This window comes from Phoenix dactylifera, unplaced genomic scaffold, assembly GCF_009389715.1.
Source record: "Phoenix dactylifera cultivar Barhee BC4 unplaced genomic scaffold, palm_55x_up_171113_PBpolish2nd_filt_p 001408F, whole genome shotgun sequence".
Taxonomy (NCBI): Eukaryota; Viridiplantae; Streptophyta; class Magnoliopsida; order Arecales; family Arecaceae; genus Phoenix; species Phoenix dactylifera.
In genome coordinates this window covers 59,746-75,989 of record NW_024068730.1, presented here as the reverse complement: position 1 = coordinate 75,989, position 16,244 = coordinate 59,746, and the positions used below count along the sequence as shown (strand labels likewise).

Genomic DNA, 16,244 nt, shown 5'->3' with positions numbered 1-16,244 from the left:
CTTTAATTATTGCTGCGATTATAACTGCCTGCAATGTGCCGTTTACATGTGATGTGAATGTGAGTCGGGTAGATAGGTTCACATGTGATGTAGCAAACCCAATTGAGACCTAAATCAAAACCTCCTCAATCAAGTCGAGAGTGAACCGACATGAGCAAGTCATATTAGATTAATTGATCTAATTGGTGTCTAGGAAAGCATGAAAGGTGGTTACTTAATTAGGACCTTACTCTCTGAGTAAGGGGAGCCTCCCACCTGCTTACCTGGCCAATTGTTCGATTACCTCTTATGAAGGGCTCAAGTTGCAAACACTAAGACCTGATTAACCAATATTAAGTCAATAGGTCTTCCCCTGTAGTAGAGCTGCTAAGGCCTTTCTGATATTGATTTGTCTTGGCTGGACACAGTAGTCAAGTTGCATCGGGGGGCTGGACCTCTCTATAGACATGAGATGTTGTAGGATAAAGGTGGGGTTGGGCACCAATAACTGTTAGGTGAGGACCCAATGACGACTTTATTTCTACGGTTATACGGTGGGTCTGACTTAACTAAGAAATGGGACCAATAACTGTTAGGGGAGGTCTTCATGGCTTAGAGACCAAGTAGCACTGCAACATGCTTGAGAAGCATTGTACAAGAGTTGTACATTCATCAATTTATGTGTCACCAATAACTGTTAGGTGAGGTGGCATGTAAATTGGTAGGACCGCAGTACCCACTAGAAACCCTAGTCGTATGGAATTTTCGTTTCCCTATCAGGGGAGTGTGAGGGATTCGAGAAAATAGCGGGAGTTACATTTGTTCTAAAAGACCTTAGAATAGATTAGGACCAAGTACAAAAGTCTAACTAGAATCTTTACTCTCTACAGATACAATGTCAGCTTCAAACCCTTTGACCCGTATTCTTGAGACCAACCGACTGACCGGAACCAATTACAAAGACTGGCTTAGAAATCTCAAAATTGTTTTGGACTGTGAGAAAATAGGCTACATACTCGATTCAGATATCCCCACACTACCAACACGTCCTACTGATGTTCAGCGTGAGATGCATAAAAAGTGGTTGGATGATGACATTAGAGTAAAATGCTATATGATGGCATCCATGTCAAATGAACTCCAATGCCAGCATGAAAATATGAAAACTGTTAGGGACATACTGGCACACCTGCAAGAGTTGTATGGTGAGCAGAGTCGCACAGCTCATTTTGAAGTGTCCAAGAGGCTCTTGAAGACAAAGATGCGCGAAGGGCAGTCTGTCCATGATCACGGTCTGACCATGATCAAGGACCTAGAGGAGCTTGAGAAGCTCGGTATGGACATGCACAAGGAATTACAAGTGGATTTGATCCTACAGTCACTTCCTGATTCATTTGGTCAGTTTATAGTAAACTACCACATGAATAAGATTGAATGCACTAAGACTGAACTGATAAACATGTTGGTAACTACTGAGGGAGCCTTGAAAGGTTCAAGGGGCAATGTCTTTGCTGCTGAGCTGACTTCTGGTTCCAAGAGAAAGTCTACTTGGAAGAAAAAGAAGCCTGCTAAGAGGCAGAAGAAAGACAAGAAGCCAAAGAAGGAAGTTCAAAAGAAAAAGGCTAACGACAAAGGAAAATGTTTCCACTGCAATGTCGACGGCCACTGGAAGAGAAACTGTCCTTCATACCTCGAGAGCCTGAAGAACAAGAAAGGTGACATACCTTCAGAAGGTATAGACTTGCTCATTATTGAAACTAATCTAACGGTTTCTTCTACTTCTAGTTGGGTTATAGATTCTGGTTCTAGTGCTCATTTGTGCACTACCATGCAGGGTCTAAAGGAAAGTAGAAGGCTGGCGGAAGGTGCGGTAACCCTTCGGGTTGGCAACGGGGCAAAAGTTGCTGCTGTGGCTGTGGGCACCTACCATCTGCGACTACCGTCTGGATTTAGTTTATTACTTAGAGACTGCTATTATGTACCTGCTGCTAGCAGAAATTTGATTTCTGTTTCATGTCTAGCACAGAAAGGTCATGTTTTTACATTTGACAAAGACTGCTGTTCTATTTATTTAAGAAATAAAATAGTCGCACGTGGTTTCATGATCGACAGTCTCTATCATTTACATATGGATGTATCTGTGAATGTTACCGAGCAAGAAGTGAGTGCCAAAGGATCCAAGAGATCTAGAGATGAGATAAACCAAAGATATTTGTGGCACCTCAGACTTGGCCATATTGGAGAGGATAGGATGAACAAAATGGATAAAGATGGGCTTCTCGGCTCATTGACTTCCGATCATATCCAGTTTGCGAGTCCTGTCTTTAAGGAAAAATGGCTAGATTGCCCTTTGTAGGACATGGGGAGAGGACCACTGAAATACTTACCCTAGTACATACAGATGTATGTGGCCCATTCGATGTGCTAGCCAGGGGACGTTATTCTTACTTCATTACCTTTACCGATGATTATTCACGGTATGGGTATGTGTATCTTATGAGACACAAGTCTGAATCTTTTGAAAAGTTCAAAGAGTTCAAGAATGAAGTAGAAAAACAAACTGGAAAACCTCTTAAGGCTCTTCGATCAGATCGAGGAGGAGAATACCTTAGTAGGGAATTCCGGGACTATCTCAAAGAAAATGGCATAGTCTCACAGTGGATACCTCCGGGTACACCTCAACTCAACGGGGTGTTAGAGAGGAGGAATCGGACCCTATTGGATATGGTCAGGTCCATGATGAGCTTCACTGATTTACCTATGTTCCTTTGGGGAGATGCCTTACTCACAGCGATTTATTTATTGAATAGAGTTCTCTCTAAATCAGTTCCTACCACACCGTATGAGATATGGCATGGTAAGAAACCAAGTCTGGGTCATCTCAAGATTTGGGGATGTCCGGCCCACGTCAAGAGACTACAGGCAGACAAACTAGAGGCTAGGACCATAAGTGCTCGTTTTATAGGATATCCTAAAGAGTCATTAGGATACAATTTTTACGTCTCAGAGGATCACAATGTGTTTGTGAGCCGTCATGCCATCTTCTTGGAAAACCAGTTTATCCTTGATAGAGGCAGTGGGAGGAAAATTGAGCTTGAAGAGAAAGTCTCTGAAAAGCAACGAGTCATGGATCCTATTGAACCCATTCATACAGAGCCAGTACACGATGTCCCTCGACCACCTCGTAGATCTAGTAGGGTCTCCCATCCTCCTGATAGATACTTAGGTATACTAGAAGAGGATACAGAGGAAATGTTCCTAGTGGGAGATAGGGATCACATACAGGATCCCAAAACCTACGACGAGGCGATATCTGATATCGATTCCGAGAAATGGCTGGAAGCTATAAAGTAGAGTTAGACTCCATGCATTCCAATCAAGTCTGGACCTTAGTAGACCCACCAGAAGGTATTGTACCTATTGGATGCAAATGGATCTACAAAAGGAAGATAGGTTCGGATGGAGAGGTAGAGACCTATAAGGCAAGGCTTGTGGCAAAAGGGTATAGTCAGCGCGAGGGCATTGACTATCAGAAGACCTTTTCACCTGTAGCCATGCTAAAATCCATCCGAACATTGCTTGCCATTGCAGCATTTCATGATTATGAAATCTGACAGATGGATGTGAAAACTACTTTCCTGAATGGATATCTTGATGAAGATATCTATATGGAACAGCCTTTGGGTTTCACTTCCAGTGATGGAGATCACAAGGTCTGCAAGCTGCAAAGGTCCATCTATGGACTAAAGCAAGCATCTCGAAGTTGGAACACTCGTTTCGATGACGTAATCAAAATGTTTGATTTCATCAAAAACGAAGAGGAACCGTGTGTTTACAAAAAGGTTAGTGTGAGCGTTGTCGTATTTCTCGTACTGTACGTGGACGACATCCTACTGATAGGGAATGATATTCCCATGCTAACCTCGGTCAAGGTCTGGTTGTCAAAAGAATTCTCCATGAAAGACCTTGGGGAAGCATCCTATATTTTGGGAATAAAGGTCTATAGAGATAGATCTAAAAGGATGCTTGGCCTTTCACAGAAGATGTACATAGAGGAGGTGCTGAAGAGGTTCAGCATGGAAAACTCCAAGAGGGGTCTCTTACCCCTAAGGCATGGAATTCATCTCTCCAAGAAGATGTGCCCCAACACATCTGAAGAGATTCAACGCATGAGCAAGATTTCCTATGCATCGGCAATAGGGAGCCTCATGTATGCCATGCTATGTACACGACCTGATATAGCTCTTGCTGTGAGTGTCACAAGCAGATATCAGTCGAATCCAGGTGAAGAACACTGGACAGCTGTGAAGAATATTCTTAAGTACTTGAGAAGAACTAAAGATTTATTCTTGGTTTTTGGAGGATCATCAGAGTTAAAGGTAGAAGGATACACAGATTCAGATTTCATGACTGATGTCGATGATAGGAAGTCAACATCTGGATATGTGTTCTTGTGCAATGGTGGTATGGTAAATTGGAAGAGTTCTAAACAACCGATCATTGCTGATTCTACTATGGAAGCTGAATATATCGCCGCCTCTGAAGCTGCTAAGGAAGGCTTCTGGTTCAAGAAATTCATTGCAGAGTTGGACGTGATGACATCAGATGCCATAACACTCTACTGCGATAATAATGGCGCCATAGCCCTTGCTAAGGAGCCAAGGTCTCATCAGAAGTCTAAGCATATAGAGCGGCGCTTCCATCTCATACGCGACTATGTTGAGAAGAAATATGTAGAGGTGCAGAGAGTAGACTCCGCGGATAATGTGGCAGACCCGTTCACTAAGCAGCTAAGTCAGCAAAAGACTGAAGCCCACCTTGAGAAGATGGGGCTTAGATATATGACTGATTGGCTTTAGTGCAAGTGGGAGATTGTTAGATGTATGCCCTAGAAGCCAATCTGGCTGACACATTATTAATTCTAGGGACATAATTTTGTACTTGACTGTTTATTATTGAATAAATAAAAAGGCATCTTTTCATTCATATTATTTATGTGTCTATGAATCGTCCAAGAAATTAATAAGATGATGATACATATTCTCAAGAGTTGAGAATTTGAGCCATGTATCATTGGTGATTAATTTCTAAATGCTCCTGATCAATGGATCATCACGAGGACGGTGATCGATCCGATCAGTGCACAGATCACTTTCCTTCTGGATGGACGAGACTTGAGTCCACAGTGTAGGGACACTGAAGTGATAGTGCAGGTGCTTGTTAGAGAACAAGGGTACTGAGCGTGACCAAGACAAGAAGTCACTTGGATGTCTATCCACTCGTCAGTGACTTGCTTGATCTTGCAGTAGTGTGACTGGTCCTTTGACCTGCGGTACTTCGGCTACTCACAGTGAGGTTATTGTAGTTTGACTACACACATACATGGTCTCTAGCCATATGGGTCCATGCAGTGTAGATTGGCTGCAGTAGGTTCATTGTAGGAGTAGGGTATGCACCTACAAGGAATCTATCGACCTTGATAGAAGAGGAGTGATCCTATGTGATTTGTTAGACTGAGTTCTAAGACCTTGGCCAGGGCAGTAATATAAAGTGGAGAAAGAGTTTTCCACTAACGAACTCGAATCGAATAAATCTTGACATATGACAGACGAAGGGGTTTGGCGAGTTATCCATGACCTCCGTCCTGTAGGGATCCACGATAGTAGGACTGTATCACACGTTAACTGCACCTAGAGGTTCATCATTCCATTCTGCTGGGTAGCCACTACATGCTGCTAGGTGTCATTGGTGGATGGTGGGACTCACAGGGATTATCTCGATGATCGATAAACCCTAATGAGTTGAGTTGGAATCGTTCCAACCCATTGAAAGGAGTTTTCAATGATATAGTGATAGAGATCACAATATATCTCACTACCAGTCAGAATAGAACCTATGGAGTCACACACACTAGAAGTATTGACCGATCCGATGGTTGAAAAGTGATTATGAATCACGAGTAATCAATTCGATTGATAAGAAGTTGAAGAAGGAAAGGGAATTAATTAATTGGACTTGAAACAAGAGTCCTACTTCGAGTAGGATTCATAGAGTCCTAATTGGATTAGGACTGGGAATCCTAGTTGGAGTAGGACTGGGATTCCTACTTGGAATAGGATTCCTGCAATCCTAATGAGATTAGGAGTTTTGAATCAAAATTGGATTCCTACTTGGAGTAGGATTCCTAGAGTCCTAATCGGATTAGGACTTCAGATTCAAATAAGAGTCCTAATTGGATTAGGACTAAAATTAAATATGTCCTAATTTGGATTAGGGTTTCTTAAGTCACAATTAATTATTAATCTAATGAATCAATAAGACTCCTAATTGGATTAGGATTGAAGAGTTCAATTGAGTCAAAATTGATTTAAGTTCTAATTGGATTAGGACTTACCTAGATTGGATCCAAATTGGTTCACCCTTGGGCTAAGCCTAATTGGATTAGGGCTTGACCACATTAGGGCATTCCAATCCCTACCTAATATGGATTAGGGTTTACCATGAGGAGGGGGATAAGCCCCTCCCCTTTCCACATGGAGAAGGGAGAAGAGACGGCGCCCCCTCTTAGGAAAGATATCAAGAGCTCCTAAATGTTAGGAGCTCCACATGTCTATAAAAAGGGACTTGTGGGCGGCACCTAGGGCATAGAAGAAGTGCTCTCTCCTCTCCTTGCTGCCGCCACCCTCTCCCTTTCCCTTGGTTCAGCCGCCAACAAGAAGAAGAAAAGAAGAGAGCCTTGTCCGCCTCCTCTTCCTCCAATCCTTCTTCCAACACAGGGAAAAGAAAGGCTGTGTTCTTCTTCCTTGAGTTCATCCTTCTTCTTCCTCCTCCCAAGCACAATCAAGGGTTGATTGAAAGGGAGGAAATCAGCCATCAAAAGAAGTCTTTGCAAGGGAGCTAGCACCCCGGAAAGACAAGAGAGCTTTGATCGGACCACTGCTTCGTGTGGATACCCATAGAGGCCGGACACTTGAACGACTTCAAGCGAACCTTCATCCTAGACCACGAACTTCAGTTTGCGGTGATCATCTACCCGCACAAGGTGAAGATCTGATCTTCTAATAATGTTTTAAAAAGTTTTTAATCCTTATCTATCTACGAACGGTTTTTGAACAACGTTCATGCGATGAACGGTTGATCCCGCGCATGCCTCTTCCGCTGCCATCTGAATTTTTTGAATTTTCTGCGGCATGTGCGGAGTTTCTAACAACCACCTCACGGTAGCAATGAAGAATCTTGATTCCTTCGATGTCATGCTCTCCGACAAGATTCGCAAGTCCTTCGCCTGAGCAAATTCTCTGCCCTCCTAGAATCGAAGTAGCAGCAGCAGCCACTGCAGCAACTTCCATTTCCACTGCCCTACAGCTCAAAAAACCCAAAGAAATGGTGAGACTCGGAACAGGGAAGGCCACCACATGGGAAGGAGGGAAGAGGGGCCGTCCCATCATCATTAAGGGCGACATGATGTTGCCTTGGGGAGTGGGGAGTGTAAGAATAAAAAATGGGTAGACTATGGGCAAGTATTGCTGTACCACTCCTCCACCTCCTTTTGCCTTTTTTTGTCCTTTTTTTTAAATACAAAACATTTTTAGCTTGATTTTTACTGGTAAATTGTGGGCTTGCGGGCTGCGGGCCTAAATAGATAATTCAATTTTGGGTCAGGTCGAATTGGCTCGTTGGATAAATGATCCAAAATTGACCTAAAAAAAAATGGATCGAGTTGGATCTGGGTTAAGTCGAGATTCAGTATACTCAAATCCGACCCAAAAAATAGAACGTGTCCAATTTTAGGACTCAACCCAGCCCTGCGAGTCTATTTTCGGGCTAGGTCAGATATAAGCGGGTCGGGTCACGGGTTTTGTAGCCTTACACGCAAGTGCAGCGATCTGACCAGTCAGACATTGAACTTCTTTGACAGTCCTTAGTGGCTGCATCTCTTATACTGCTCGAATCTTATAGAAATTCTTCTGAGGTGACTCTAAAGGCGTACTTCGTTGGATTGAGCTTCGTATAGTACTTTTTTCCAAGGTCAGCTATGTGTCGCTTCACTGCTTGGCATTTTATGAACATATCATCCATATACACCTCCATATTTCGACCAATTTATTCCTTCAAGATCTTATTGACGAGGTGCTTATAAGTTGTCCTAACATTTTTTAAGTCAAGGGGCATTATTTTGTAGCAGTAGAGACACTTGTCAGTAAGAAAAGCTATTTTCTCCTCATCCTCAGGTGCCATTTGGATTTGGTTGTATCTTGAGATTGCGTCCGTGAAGGTCAGCAGCTGTTATCCTAAGGTCGCATCTACGAGCTGGTCAATCTTCGGAAGTGAGAAGCTATCTTTTAGGCAAGCTTTATTCATGTCAGTGTAGTCGATGCAGATGCCCTACTTTCCGTTATCCTTTTTAACAAGTACAACATTGGTCAGCTAGTCAGGATAGTGTACCTCGCAGACAAAGCCAACCTTCAAGGGTTTGTCAACTTCTTAATTTATGACTTGATGCCTTTCTATGGTGAAGTTCCTCTTTTTTTCCCACACAAGTCGGGGAGCAGGGTCAATATTAAGCTCGTGAACCATCACCTCAGTGCTTATACCAGGCATGTCAGTGGTCGACTAGGCAAAGATATCGGCATTGGTGCAAAGAAAGCCAATCATCTTGGCCTGTTTTCTCCATCTAGGCTCGAGCTGATCTGCGTAGCTTGATCAAGCTCACCTTCCCTCGGGGGGACCTATACCAATTCTTTGGCCCGTTCTCCTCGCTGCTCCTTAAGCTTGTCTCGTGTCTAATCTTTCAATAGGTAGAGTCTCCACCACCTTCTTCTCTTTGAGGGTGTCCATGTAGCATTGGCAAGCCATTATCTGGTCATCTCGAATTTCTCCGACTCCACTTCTTGTGGGGAACCAGACGAGCAGATGATAAGTAGAAACCATAGCTCGGAAGGTATTGAGGCTAGGTCGACCCAAGATCTTATTATAGACTGAGGGGACATGGACCACCAGGAAGTCCAGCCTCAATGTGTTGCTTTAAGGCTCTTGTCCCGTGGTGAGTGGTAGATTGATCACGCTTTCCACGAGGACAAAATCTCTTGAGAAGCTGACCAGGGGTGACTTGACCTTTCGAAGTTGTTCAACAAGTAGCTTCATTTATTGGAAAGCATCGTAGAACAACATGTCGGCCAAACTTCCATTATCAATAAGGATTCTCTTTACATCATAATTTGCAATCGTAAGAAAAATGACAATAGCATCATCATGAGGAGTCGGTACTCCTCCTAGGTCGGTGTTGGAGAGGAAAATGATGTCCTTTGTACACTATCTTGTCAGGACAACCTCAGCCTCTTGGCAGACCTGTCGACAATGGTGTGGATATGCCGGCTATTGAACTATTATCGATTGGCTCTAGGAGTGGTGGATTAGAGGCCGAAGTAGGCTCTCCTCGGTCACACCGAGCATGCATGTACTGGTGTAGCCGCCCATGTCAGATAAGTGCCTCGATCTCATCCTTGGGCTGGATGCATTCCTCAGTGTCATGATCGTGGTCTTGGTGGAAGTGGCAGTACTTCTTCTTGTCCCTCTTGGTTACTAGGACCTTCATCCGATGTGGAGGGAATAAGTAGCCTAGGCCTTCAATTTTCATGAGAATTTGAGTCCTTAGGGCAATTAGAGAAGTATATATTTCAAACATCCGAGGAGAGCTTTTGGGCCATCATGAGCCCCTTTTCTGCCAAGGCGAAACACTCCTCGACTTCCCTTGCTCCTCGCACACTCTTTTTGCCTCTTGGGAGATACCTCTCGCCAGCAGATTCGTGATGGGAGACCATGGCTTTCTTTGCATTGGCATACTTTTCTACTTGTGCCAACATTTTGGTGAAGTCGGTGGGGAAGCGCTTCTCCAAGGAGAAGAGAAAGCGTGATAGCCATAAGCCGCTCTTCATTGTTGACATTGCGACCGACTGATTCAGGTTGTGGACCTCTAGCGTCACCGCATTAAAGCAGCTAATATAGTCCCTGAGGGACTCTTTCTTCCTCTATCGGATGTCGAGTTATGCATCTAAACCACGACGCTGTCTTTGGCTGGAGACGAAGTGTGTCACAAAGAGGCAGCCAAGCTGCATGAAGGAATGGATGGATTCGGCCCAAAGCCATGAGAACCAAAATCGAGCTGCTTCGGAAAGGGTTGCAGGAAAGGCGTTGCAAAGTACGGCGTCGGTGGCTCTGTGCAGCATTATGAGAGCTCTGAAATTCTTTAGATGATCTAAAGGATTCAAAGTGCCATCGTACGATTCTACCTAGGGCATCTTGAACTGAGTTAGAATCGGTTCCTTTATGATCTGCTAGGTGAAGAGGGGTTTGGAGGAGAAATTGAGGTTATTGTTCGCCCTCAGAGCTTGTCCCCTAACGGCTTGAATTTGCCGGCCCATCTTCTCAATTCTTCTATTGAGGTCGGCATCCCGCTGAGGCGGGGGGCTTCACATAGCAAGGAGGCGAGAGGCTTGGAGCGGAGTTCTTGTTGGAATGGGGGCTTAGAGTATGCCGTTTTCCATCCGGACCAAGACTTCCTCGTTGGGTGTGCCGGCTCTAGTGAGACAGCTCCGAGTCCTGGCCTTGACCATGGAGGTTGATTAGGCGCATGTGGCACGTTGGATGCTGAGAGTGGTGGCTGGGTTGACTAGATTACTGTTGGATTGGTTCCGACCATGCTGCAAGCTTTGAACCACTGTAGTCAATGCCTGCACCAGTTTAATGAGCAAGTTGAATAGCTCATTATTCACGGGTGTGGCTAGGTGTTCTAGCAAAACATGTTCTAAGCTCTACAATGAGCCTTGTGAGGCCGGAGCGCAATGTTGCAAGGTATGAGATGCACCGCGAGCTCCTTGCGACCTCATATTAGCGATTTCTCCCTTTACTCGATATTTGGTATAGCTAGGAGGCCCTCATTCTAGCGCCAATCTGTTGCTGCTAAATTCCAAACCTAGGTTGGAGCATAGTTCGGATGACCTTAAGGTCTGCAGAAGCCAAGCTAGACGAAGTGGCCGAGGTGTCGGGGGTTGACTCCTTCAGGGATGGCCTGCAAGAAGTTTGCTTGTCAGAGAGTTTTCGGTTGGAGATTTTTCGATGTCTAAGTTAGGATAAAGAGGCAACAATGAAAGAAAAAAATTCAGTAGAGTAGAGCTCTCTAAATGAGAATTGTGTAGCACAATATCAGCTTACCTGAAGGCTCCCGAACCACCTCTTTATATAGAGTGGTCTATTTTGTCGTTACCCGAGTTGATACGATACGTGCTAGTGGTCAGTCATACGTTTATAGCATGGATATAATTTCATGTGGGCGGTGTGTGGTACTTACCACGCGCCGAATGCAGAGCTCCCACAACTCCCGGTTGCCAGAATTGACGGTCCTTGCTGGCACGTATCAATCCCCTCCTCAGTCGATCCGCTCTTCGGCTGGCCAGATACTCGGATGGGGCCGAAATTGCTCACCTCGGTTTATACTGGGGTCAGAGAGGTCGGTCCGATCTGAGGTCGAAGTGTCCAATATTCTTTCTTTTACTTGGGGCTGAAGTTATCCACCTCGGTTTATACCGGAGTTAAAGAGGTCAGTTCAATTCGAAATCGAGATGTCCAATATTTTACTATGGCACTATTTTAAGACTACTATGATCTCCAATCAAACCAATTTTAAATCGTGCAGCAGTGGGCTTGTTCTTACATGATTGGATGTGACACAATTAAATACGAACAAAACCAACAAAACCTAAGTAACTCCAAAATCTCTGGTCCCCACCCCCTTGCAGACCCAAACACAAACCCCACCATTTAGGTTTTTCCTAAGGAGGGCGAGTCAGCCAGCAGATCGCCAAAGCACAAATTATATTAAAACCATATTCCTCTGCACCACCGCCGCACCCACTAACCGATCCACGGGACCCATTTCCCCACTTATGCGCCATATTTCCAGTGCCGCGATTGGATGTCGGCATGGTAGTAGTTGAATAATTAATGGTAGCCAGCTGATGAAAGAAGGCATTAAATAGGACGAAATTTTCGCGCCAATACCTAGGTGCAAGGGGTCCTCCATCATTCTATTTCTTAAATTTCGCATAAAAATCTATATGCGTATAAGAGATCCACCGTTCATAATACCAATATGAGTACATCTGCGCTGTAGATTGTACGATAGCAGGGAGATTACTATGCGTTAATAGTCTGTACATTAGCTTTCCGGAGAAGGGTGGGCCCACAAGAGCCAACAAGCATTTATTTTCGCCAAGTCATTTTTTGTTATTATAAATCCGTTTCCAACCATCTTTTCTGGACGAGAGCCCCGGGATATTGCAAGCGAGAGCTCGAGGGAGAGAGAGAGGGAGGAGAAAAGTTTGGGGTTGGGGTGGAGATCTTTTTGGAGAATCTCCTCAAAGGCTCTCTCTTCTCTACCAACGGAGGTAGGACTGCTCCTCTCTCGCGGATCGAGATGGTTCGATTTGGTGTCTGGATTCGGTTCTTGGTAGAGCTGCTCCGTTTTCTGTTCGGAAGGGGGACCGGAAATGGAAACCAACTCATTCTCTGATCCGAAGGTAGATGAAGCAATTGGAGATATATAAAGGAGTCTTGTTATTCCAATTGGAATTTGTGTTTCTTATTTGATGTTCCGATTAGAGACTTTTTTACCCTATCTTTTGATTTTTTCCCCCTTTTTTGTGGTTAAAGATTGTATTTTTATGGATAACAGTTTGAGTTTGAGTCGTTTCTGTACACTTACTTTTTCATAGTCCTTTTTTTGGAAAGGAAAATGAAGTAAATTAATACGTGCTTATTATATGCTGAATTTATTACAGTTATGTAATTGGAGGAGTAACGTTTTTTTAACTATCTTTCCTAATTATTTTATTTGCAGAGAGAGAGAGAGAGAGAGAGAGAGAGAGCAGTATAAGGCTGCTTGAGTGTGAGAGGAGAGTGTGAGGCAGAGACGGAATTAGGTGTTAGTAGTTAGTACTGAAGTGATTAGAGGTTGGTGTCTTCAGCTATGGGTTTTGAGCCGCTGGCCTGGTACTGCTGGCCGGTCGAGGACGGGGTCTGGACGACGGCGGTGGAGAATGCTTTTGGAGCATACACGCCCTGCGGCATCGAGACCCTGGTCGTTTGCATCTCCCATCTGGTTCTTTTCGCTGCTTGTGTCTACCGGATATGGAGGACCAATAAAGATTTCACTATTCGGAGATTCTGTCTGAGGTCCCGGGCTTACAATTACATGTTGGGGCTGCTGGCCACGTACTGCACTGCAGAGCCTTTGCTTAGGCTGATTATGGGCATGTCAATTGCGAATCTGGATGGACAGACTAGTCTTGCTCCCTTTGAGGTAGGTTACTAAAATTTAATTTAGCTCTTGGATTCATAAAGCTGCTCTTGTTTGGTTGGTATGTGTTCAAATTTCAACCCATGTGCGTGGTTCACCAAATAGTTAGTATTCTACATTTTTATCATAAATTTGCGAACAAGAGTTTATGAATTTGGCCTATCTTTTGCCACTAATTCAAATGATAGAAACGTGTTTCTGAAGGGACCATTCAATAGATTAGATGAGTATAGAAGTCGTATTTGTTGAAGGCTGCAATAGGCCCTAATTGAAACCATAGATGAGATTTGAAAAGGATTTCTAAAATTTAAACATGCTGTGGCTGCTGAATTAGTATGCAATGATCTAACATCAAGTCCTACTTTAAATTGACATGCCTGCATTGCACTCGTGCCCTCCCCGCTCCCTAAATTTTCCAACCTATTTGAGAGACAGCCCTGAAGTGAATAGTACATTTGGCTTATTCCTTCCCTTGCTTTCAAAAATTCTTGTATCTGTGAAAAGAGCTTTTATTATATTGGTTTTGTTTTGCAGTTTGACATGGATTATTTTTCTAGATAATTTGTTGTTTTTATCTGTCATCACCTTCCTACTTTGCAGATAGTTTCACTGCTCATTGAGGCTTCCTCTTGGTGTTGTGTGCTTATTATGATTGGAGTAGAGGCTATAATCTACATCTGTGAGTTCCGGTGGTACGTCCGGTTTGCAGTTATCTACGTTCTGATTGGGCAAATTTCTATGTTCAATCTTGTTCTCTCAGTGAGAGAGTATTATGATAGGTACGTTAGTTGGTTATATTTAGTTACTTGCAACTGCATTAGCATATCTGCTTCATAACAGCTATTATCTTCCCATTTAATCATGCAATAGGCCACGATGGCATCCAAAATTAAAATTTCTGTTCGGCTTGTTGAAAGTGAAAATTTAGAAAGTTCTTGGGTAGTTACTATGTATTTATCCATTCATGTGTTGACATGCAACAGCATACAATACCATTTTAACATCATGTGAAAACAAGTCCATATGTAATAGAGAAACTGTATTTGGTGTCTCTGTCACAGTTCACAAGCATGTTATAAAATGAATCATAGCACCATACTCCAATTTCATTTGTTCAAAGTTTCTTCTACTAGCAGGGCAGACTTTGACCTGCATGTCTTCTCCTATCCAATAGCAATTTTTATGCATTTAAGTGGAATAGAAACATTGTTGATATCTATGTTTGTCTTTGCAGGTCAATCTTCTATTTGTATGTTAGTGAGATAGCAAGCCAGGTTTGTCTATTTATTTTGATATATCTTACTGATACAATAATTAGTGATAACAGCCTATGTGGGCCTGAGTCAATATTCATTCAAAAATTTAATCTCTGCAATCTGGATGTCTTTGTTCACAATGTTATTTCCTTTGATTGGTTTAGCATCTAGGTCAAACTTCTTCGATATTTATTTCAAAGCATGTAAAATTGCGCTAAGGATATAATTTTCTTAATGCAGATTTTGTTTGGAATCCTAATGCTGGTCTATATTCCCAGTTTGAATCCTTACCCAGGATATACTTCAATTAGAAATGAGGTGTTTGTTGACAACACAGGTTATGAAGCACTTCCTGGGGGAGAGCAGATTTGTCCCGAGAGGCATGGCAATATATTGTCCAGTGAGTTCAATGACAGATATGATTAAGTGCTTTATAATATTAACCATTACGATAAACAGGTAAGATAAATTTTCATTTCACTAACTGGTGTGTCTGTCTTGGATATTTGCTGCAATATTTTTTGTTAGGGATATTGTTTTCATGGATGACTCCCCTCATGCAACAAGGGTATAAAAGGCCTATTACTGAGAAGGATATTTGGAAATTAGATACATGGGATCAGACAGAGACATTGAATAGCAGGTATTTTTTGTGTCATCTCCTGCACCAGTTTCCTCTTGGAAATCCAATCTCTATATTGTGTCATCTTTATAACATAATTTTGTTTCAGGTTCTGGAAATGCTGGGCTGAAGAATCCCAGAGACCCAAACCATGGCTTTTGAGAGCACTGCATCGTAGTCTTGGGGGAAGGTATGAACTGATAATTTCATTTTTCCTTCCATATTTCCTGGAGATAAAGTGTTCCATTTCATTTCATTTTATAAAATACTTTCATGTTAAATCAACTATCTGAAACATTCAGTTGCACTTTTAATTTGTCTACAGATTTTGGCTGGGAGGATTTTTCAAGGTAAGTAATAAATTCACTGTCTTAGTAGATCATTTTTTAATTATTTTATGGTTTATGAAATTAATATTGTGAATTTACTGGAAACCAACATGGGTACAACAAATTTGGTAGTATCTATTTGCTGAGATCAGTTAAATTTAGTTGTTTAATGCATGTGCAAAAGCTTGTGGATGATAGTATTATCATTAGGTATCTACAAATTTACTGCTGTTAGTTTTATGTAACAAGTTAGTCTGAGATTGTCTAAATAGATGTATTTCTAGGGCCCCTCAAGTACAAATTATAGAGCGAACGATGCTGACATTCTTAGATCCCATTGATATGTGCATGTGGTGGATCGAATTGACAAAACACCCAGGAGGGGCTCATAGTTCTTCTGAAATATCTCCTAGATGTTTACGGTCCAGATCTGTCTATTGGAACCCAAGAAGATCTGTCCAATCTTGTGGCTCTAAGTTCTTTACAGATATCTAAATCTTTGACACTTTCTTATACTACCTCATGCTTACAGACTTGGTAGGTGAGTCTCGAAGAAAGGAGTTTGGTTCTTGCAAATTCATATTTCCACCTCGTGGAGTTCTCTCACTCAGGGCCGCCAATGTCTCCTAGCTTTGCCTGTTATTAGTGCCAATTAAATGGTTGCATTTTCATAAGACTTAACATGTTAGATATATGGTTTTAAT

The 16,244-nt window shown here is 42.7% G+C and overlaps 1 protein-coding gene across 4 annotated transcripts in view; it reads left to right on the top strand.

The window, feature by feature from the left end:
* Positions 1–12,285: 12,285 nt before the first annotated feature.
* LOC120108582 (ABC transporter C family member 2-like) overlaps positions 12,286–16,244 on the top strand; it is a 40,635-nt gene continuing 36,676 nt past the window's right edge. For all 4 annotated transcript variants that reach the window (XM_039122227.1, XM_039122226.1, XM_039122228.1 and 1 more), the window contains exons 1-8: positions 12,286–12,554; positions 12,875–13,336; positions 13,934–14,112; positions 14,568–14,607; positions 14,830–14,989; positions 15,118–15,232; positions 15,321–15,401; positions 15,537–15,561. In XM_039122227.1, the coding sequence (XP_038978155.1) occupies positions 13,004–13,336; positions 13,934–14,112; positions 14,568–14,607; positions 14,830–14,989; positions 15,118–15,232; positions 15,321–15,401; positions 15,537–15,561 (933 nt within the window). In that variant the 5' untranslated portion in view covers positions 12,286–12,554; positions 12,875–13,003. The remainder of the gene's footprint in view (positions 12,555–12,874; positions 13,337–13,933; positions 14,113–14,567; positions 14,608–14,829; positions 14,990–15,117; positions 15,233–15,320; positions 15,402–15,536; positions 15,562–16,244) is intronic.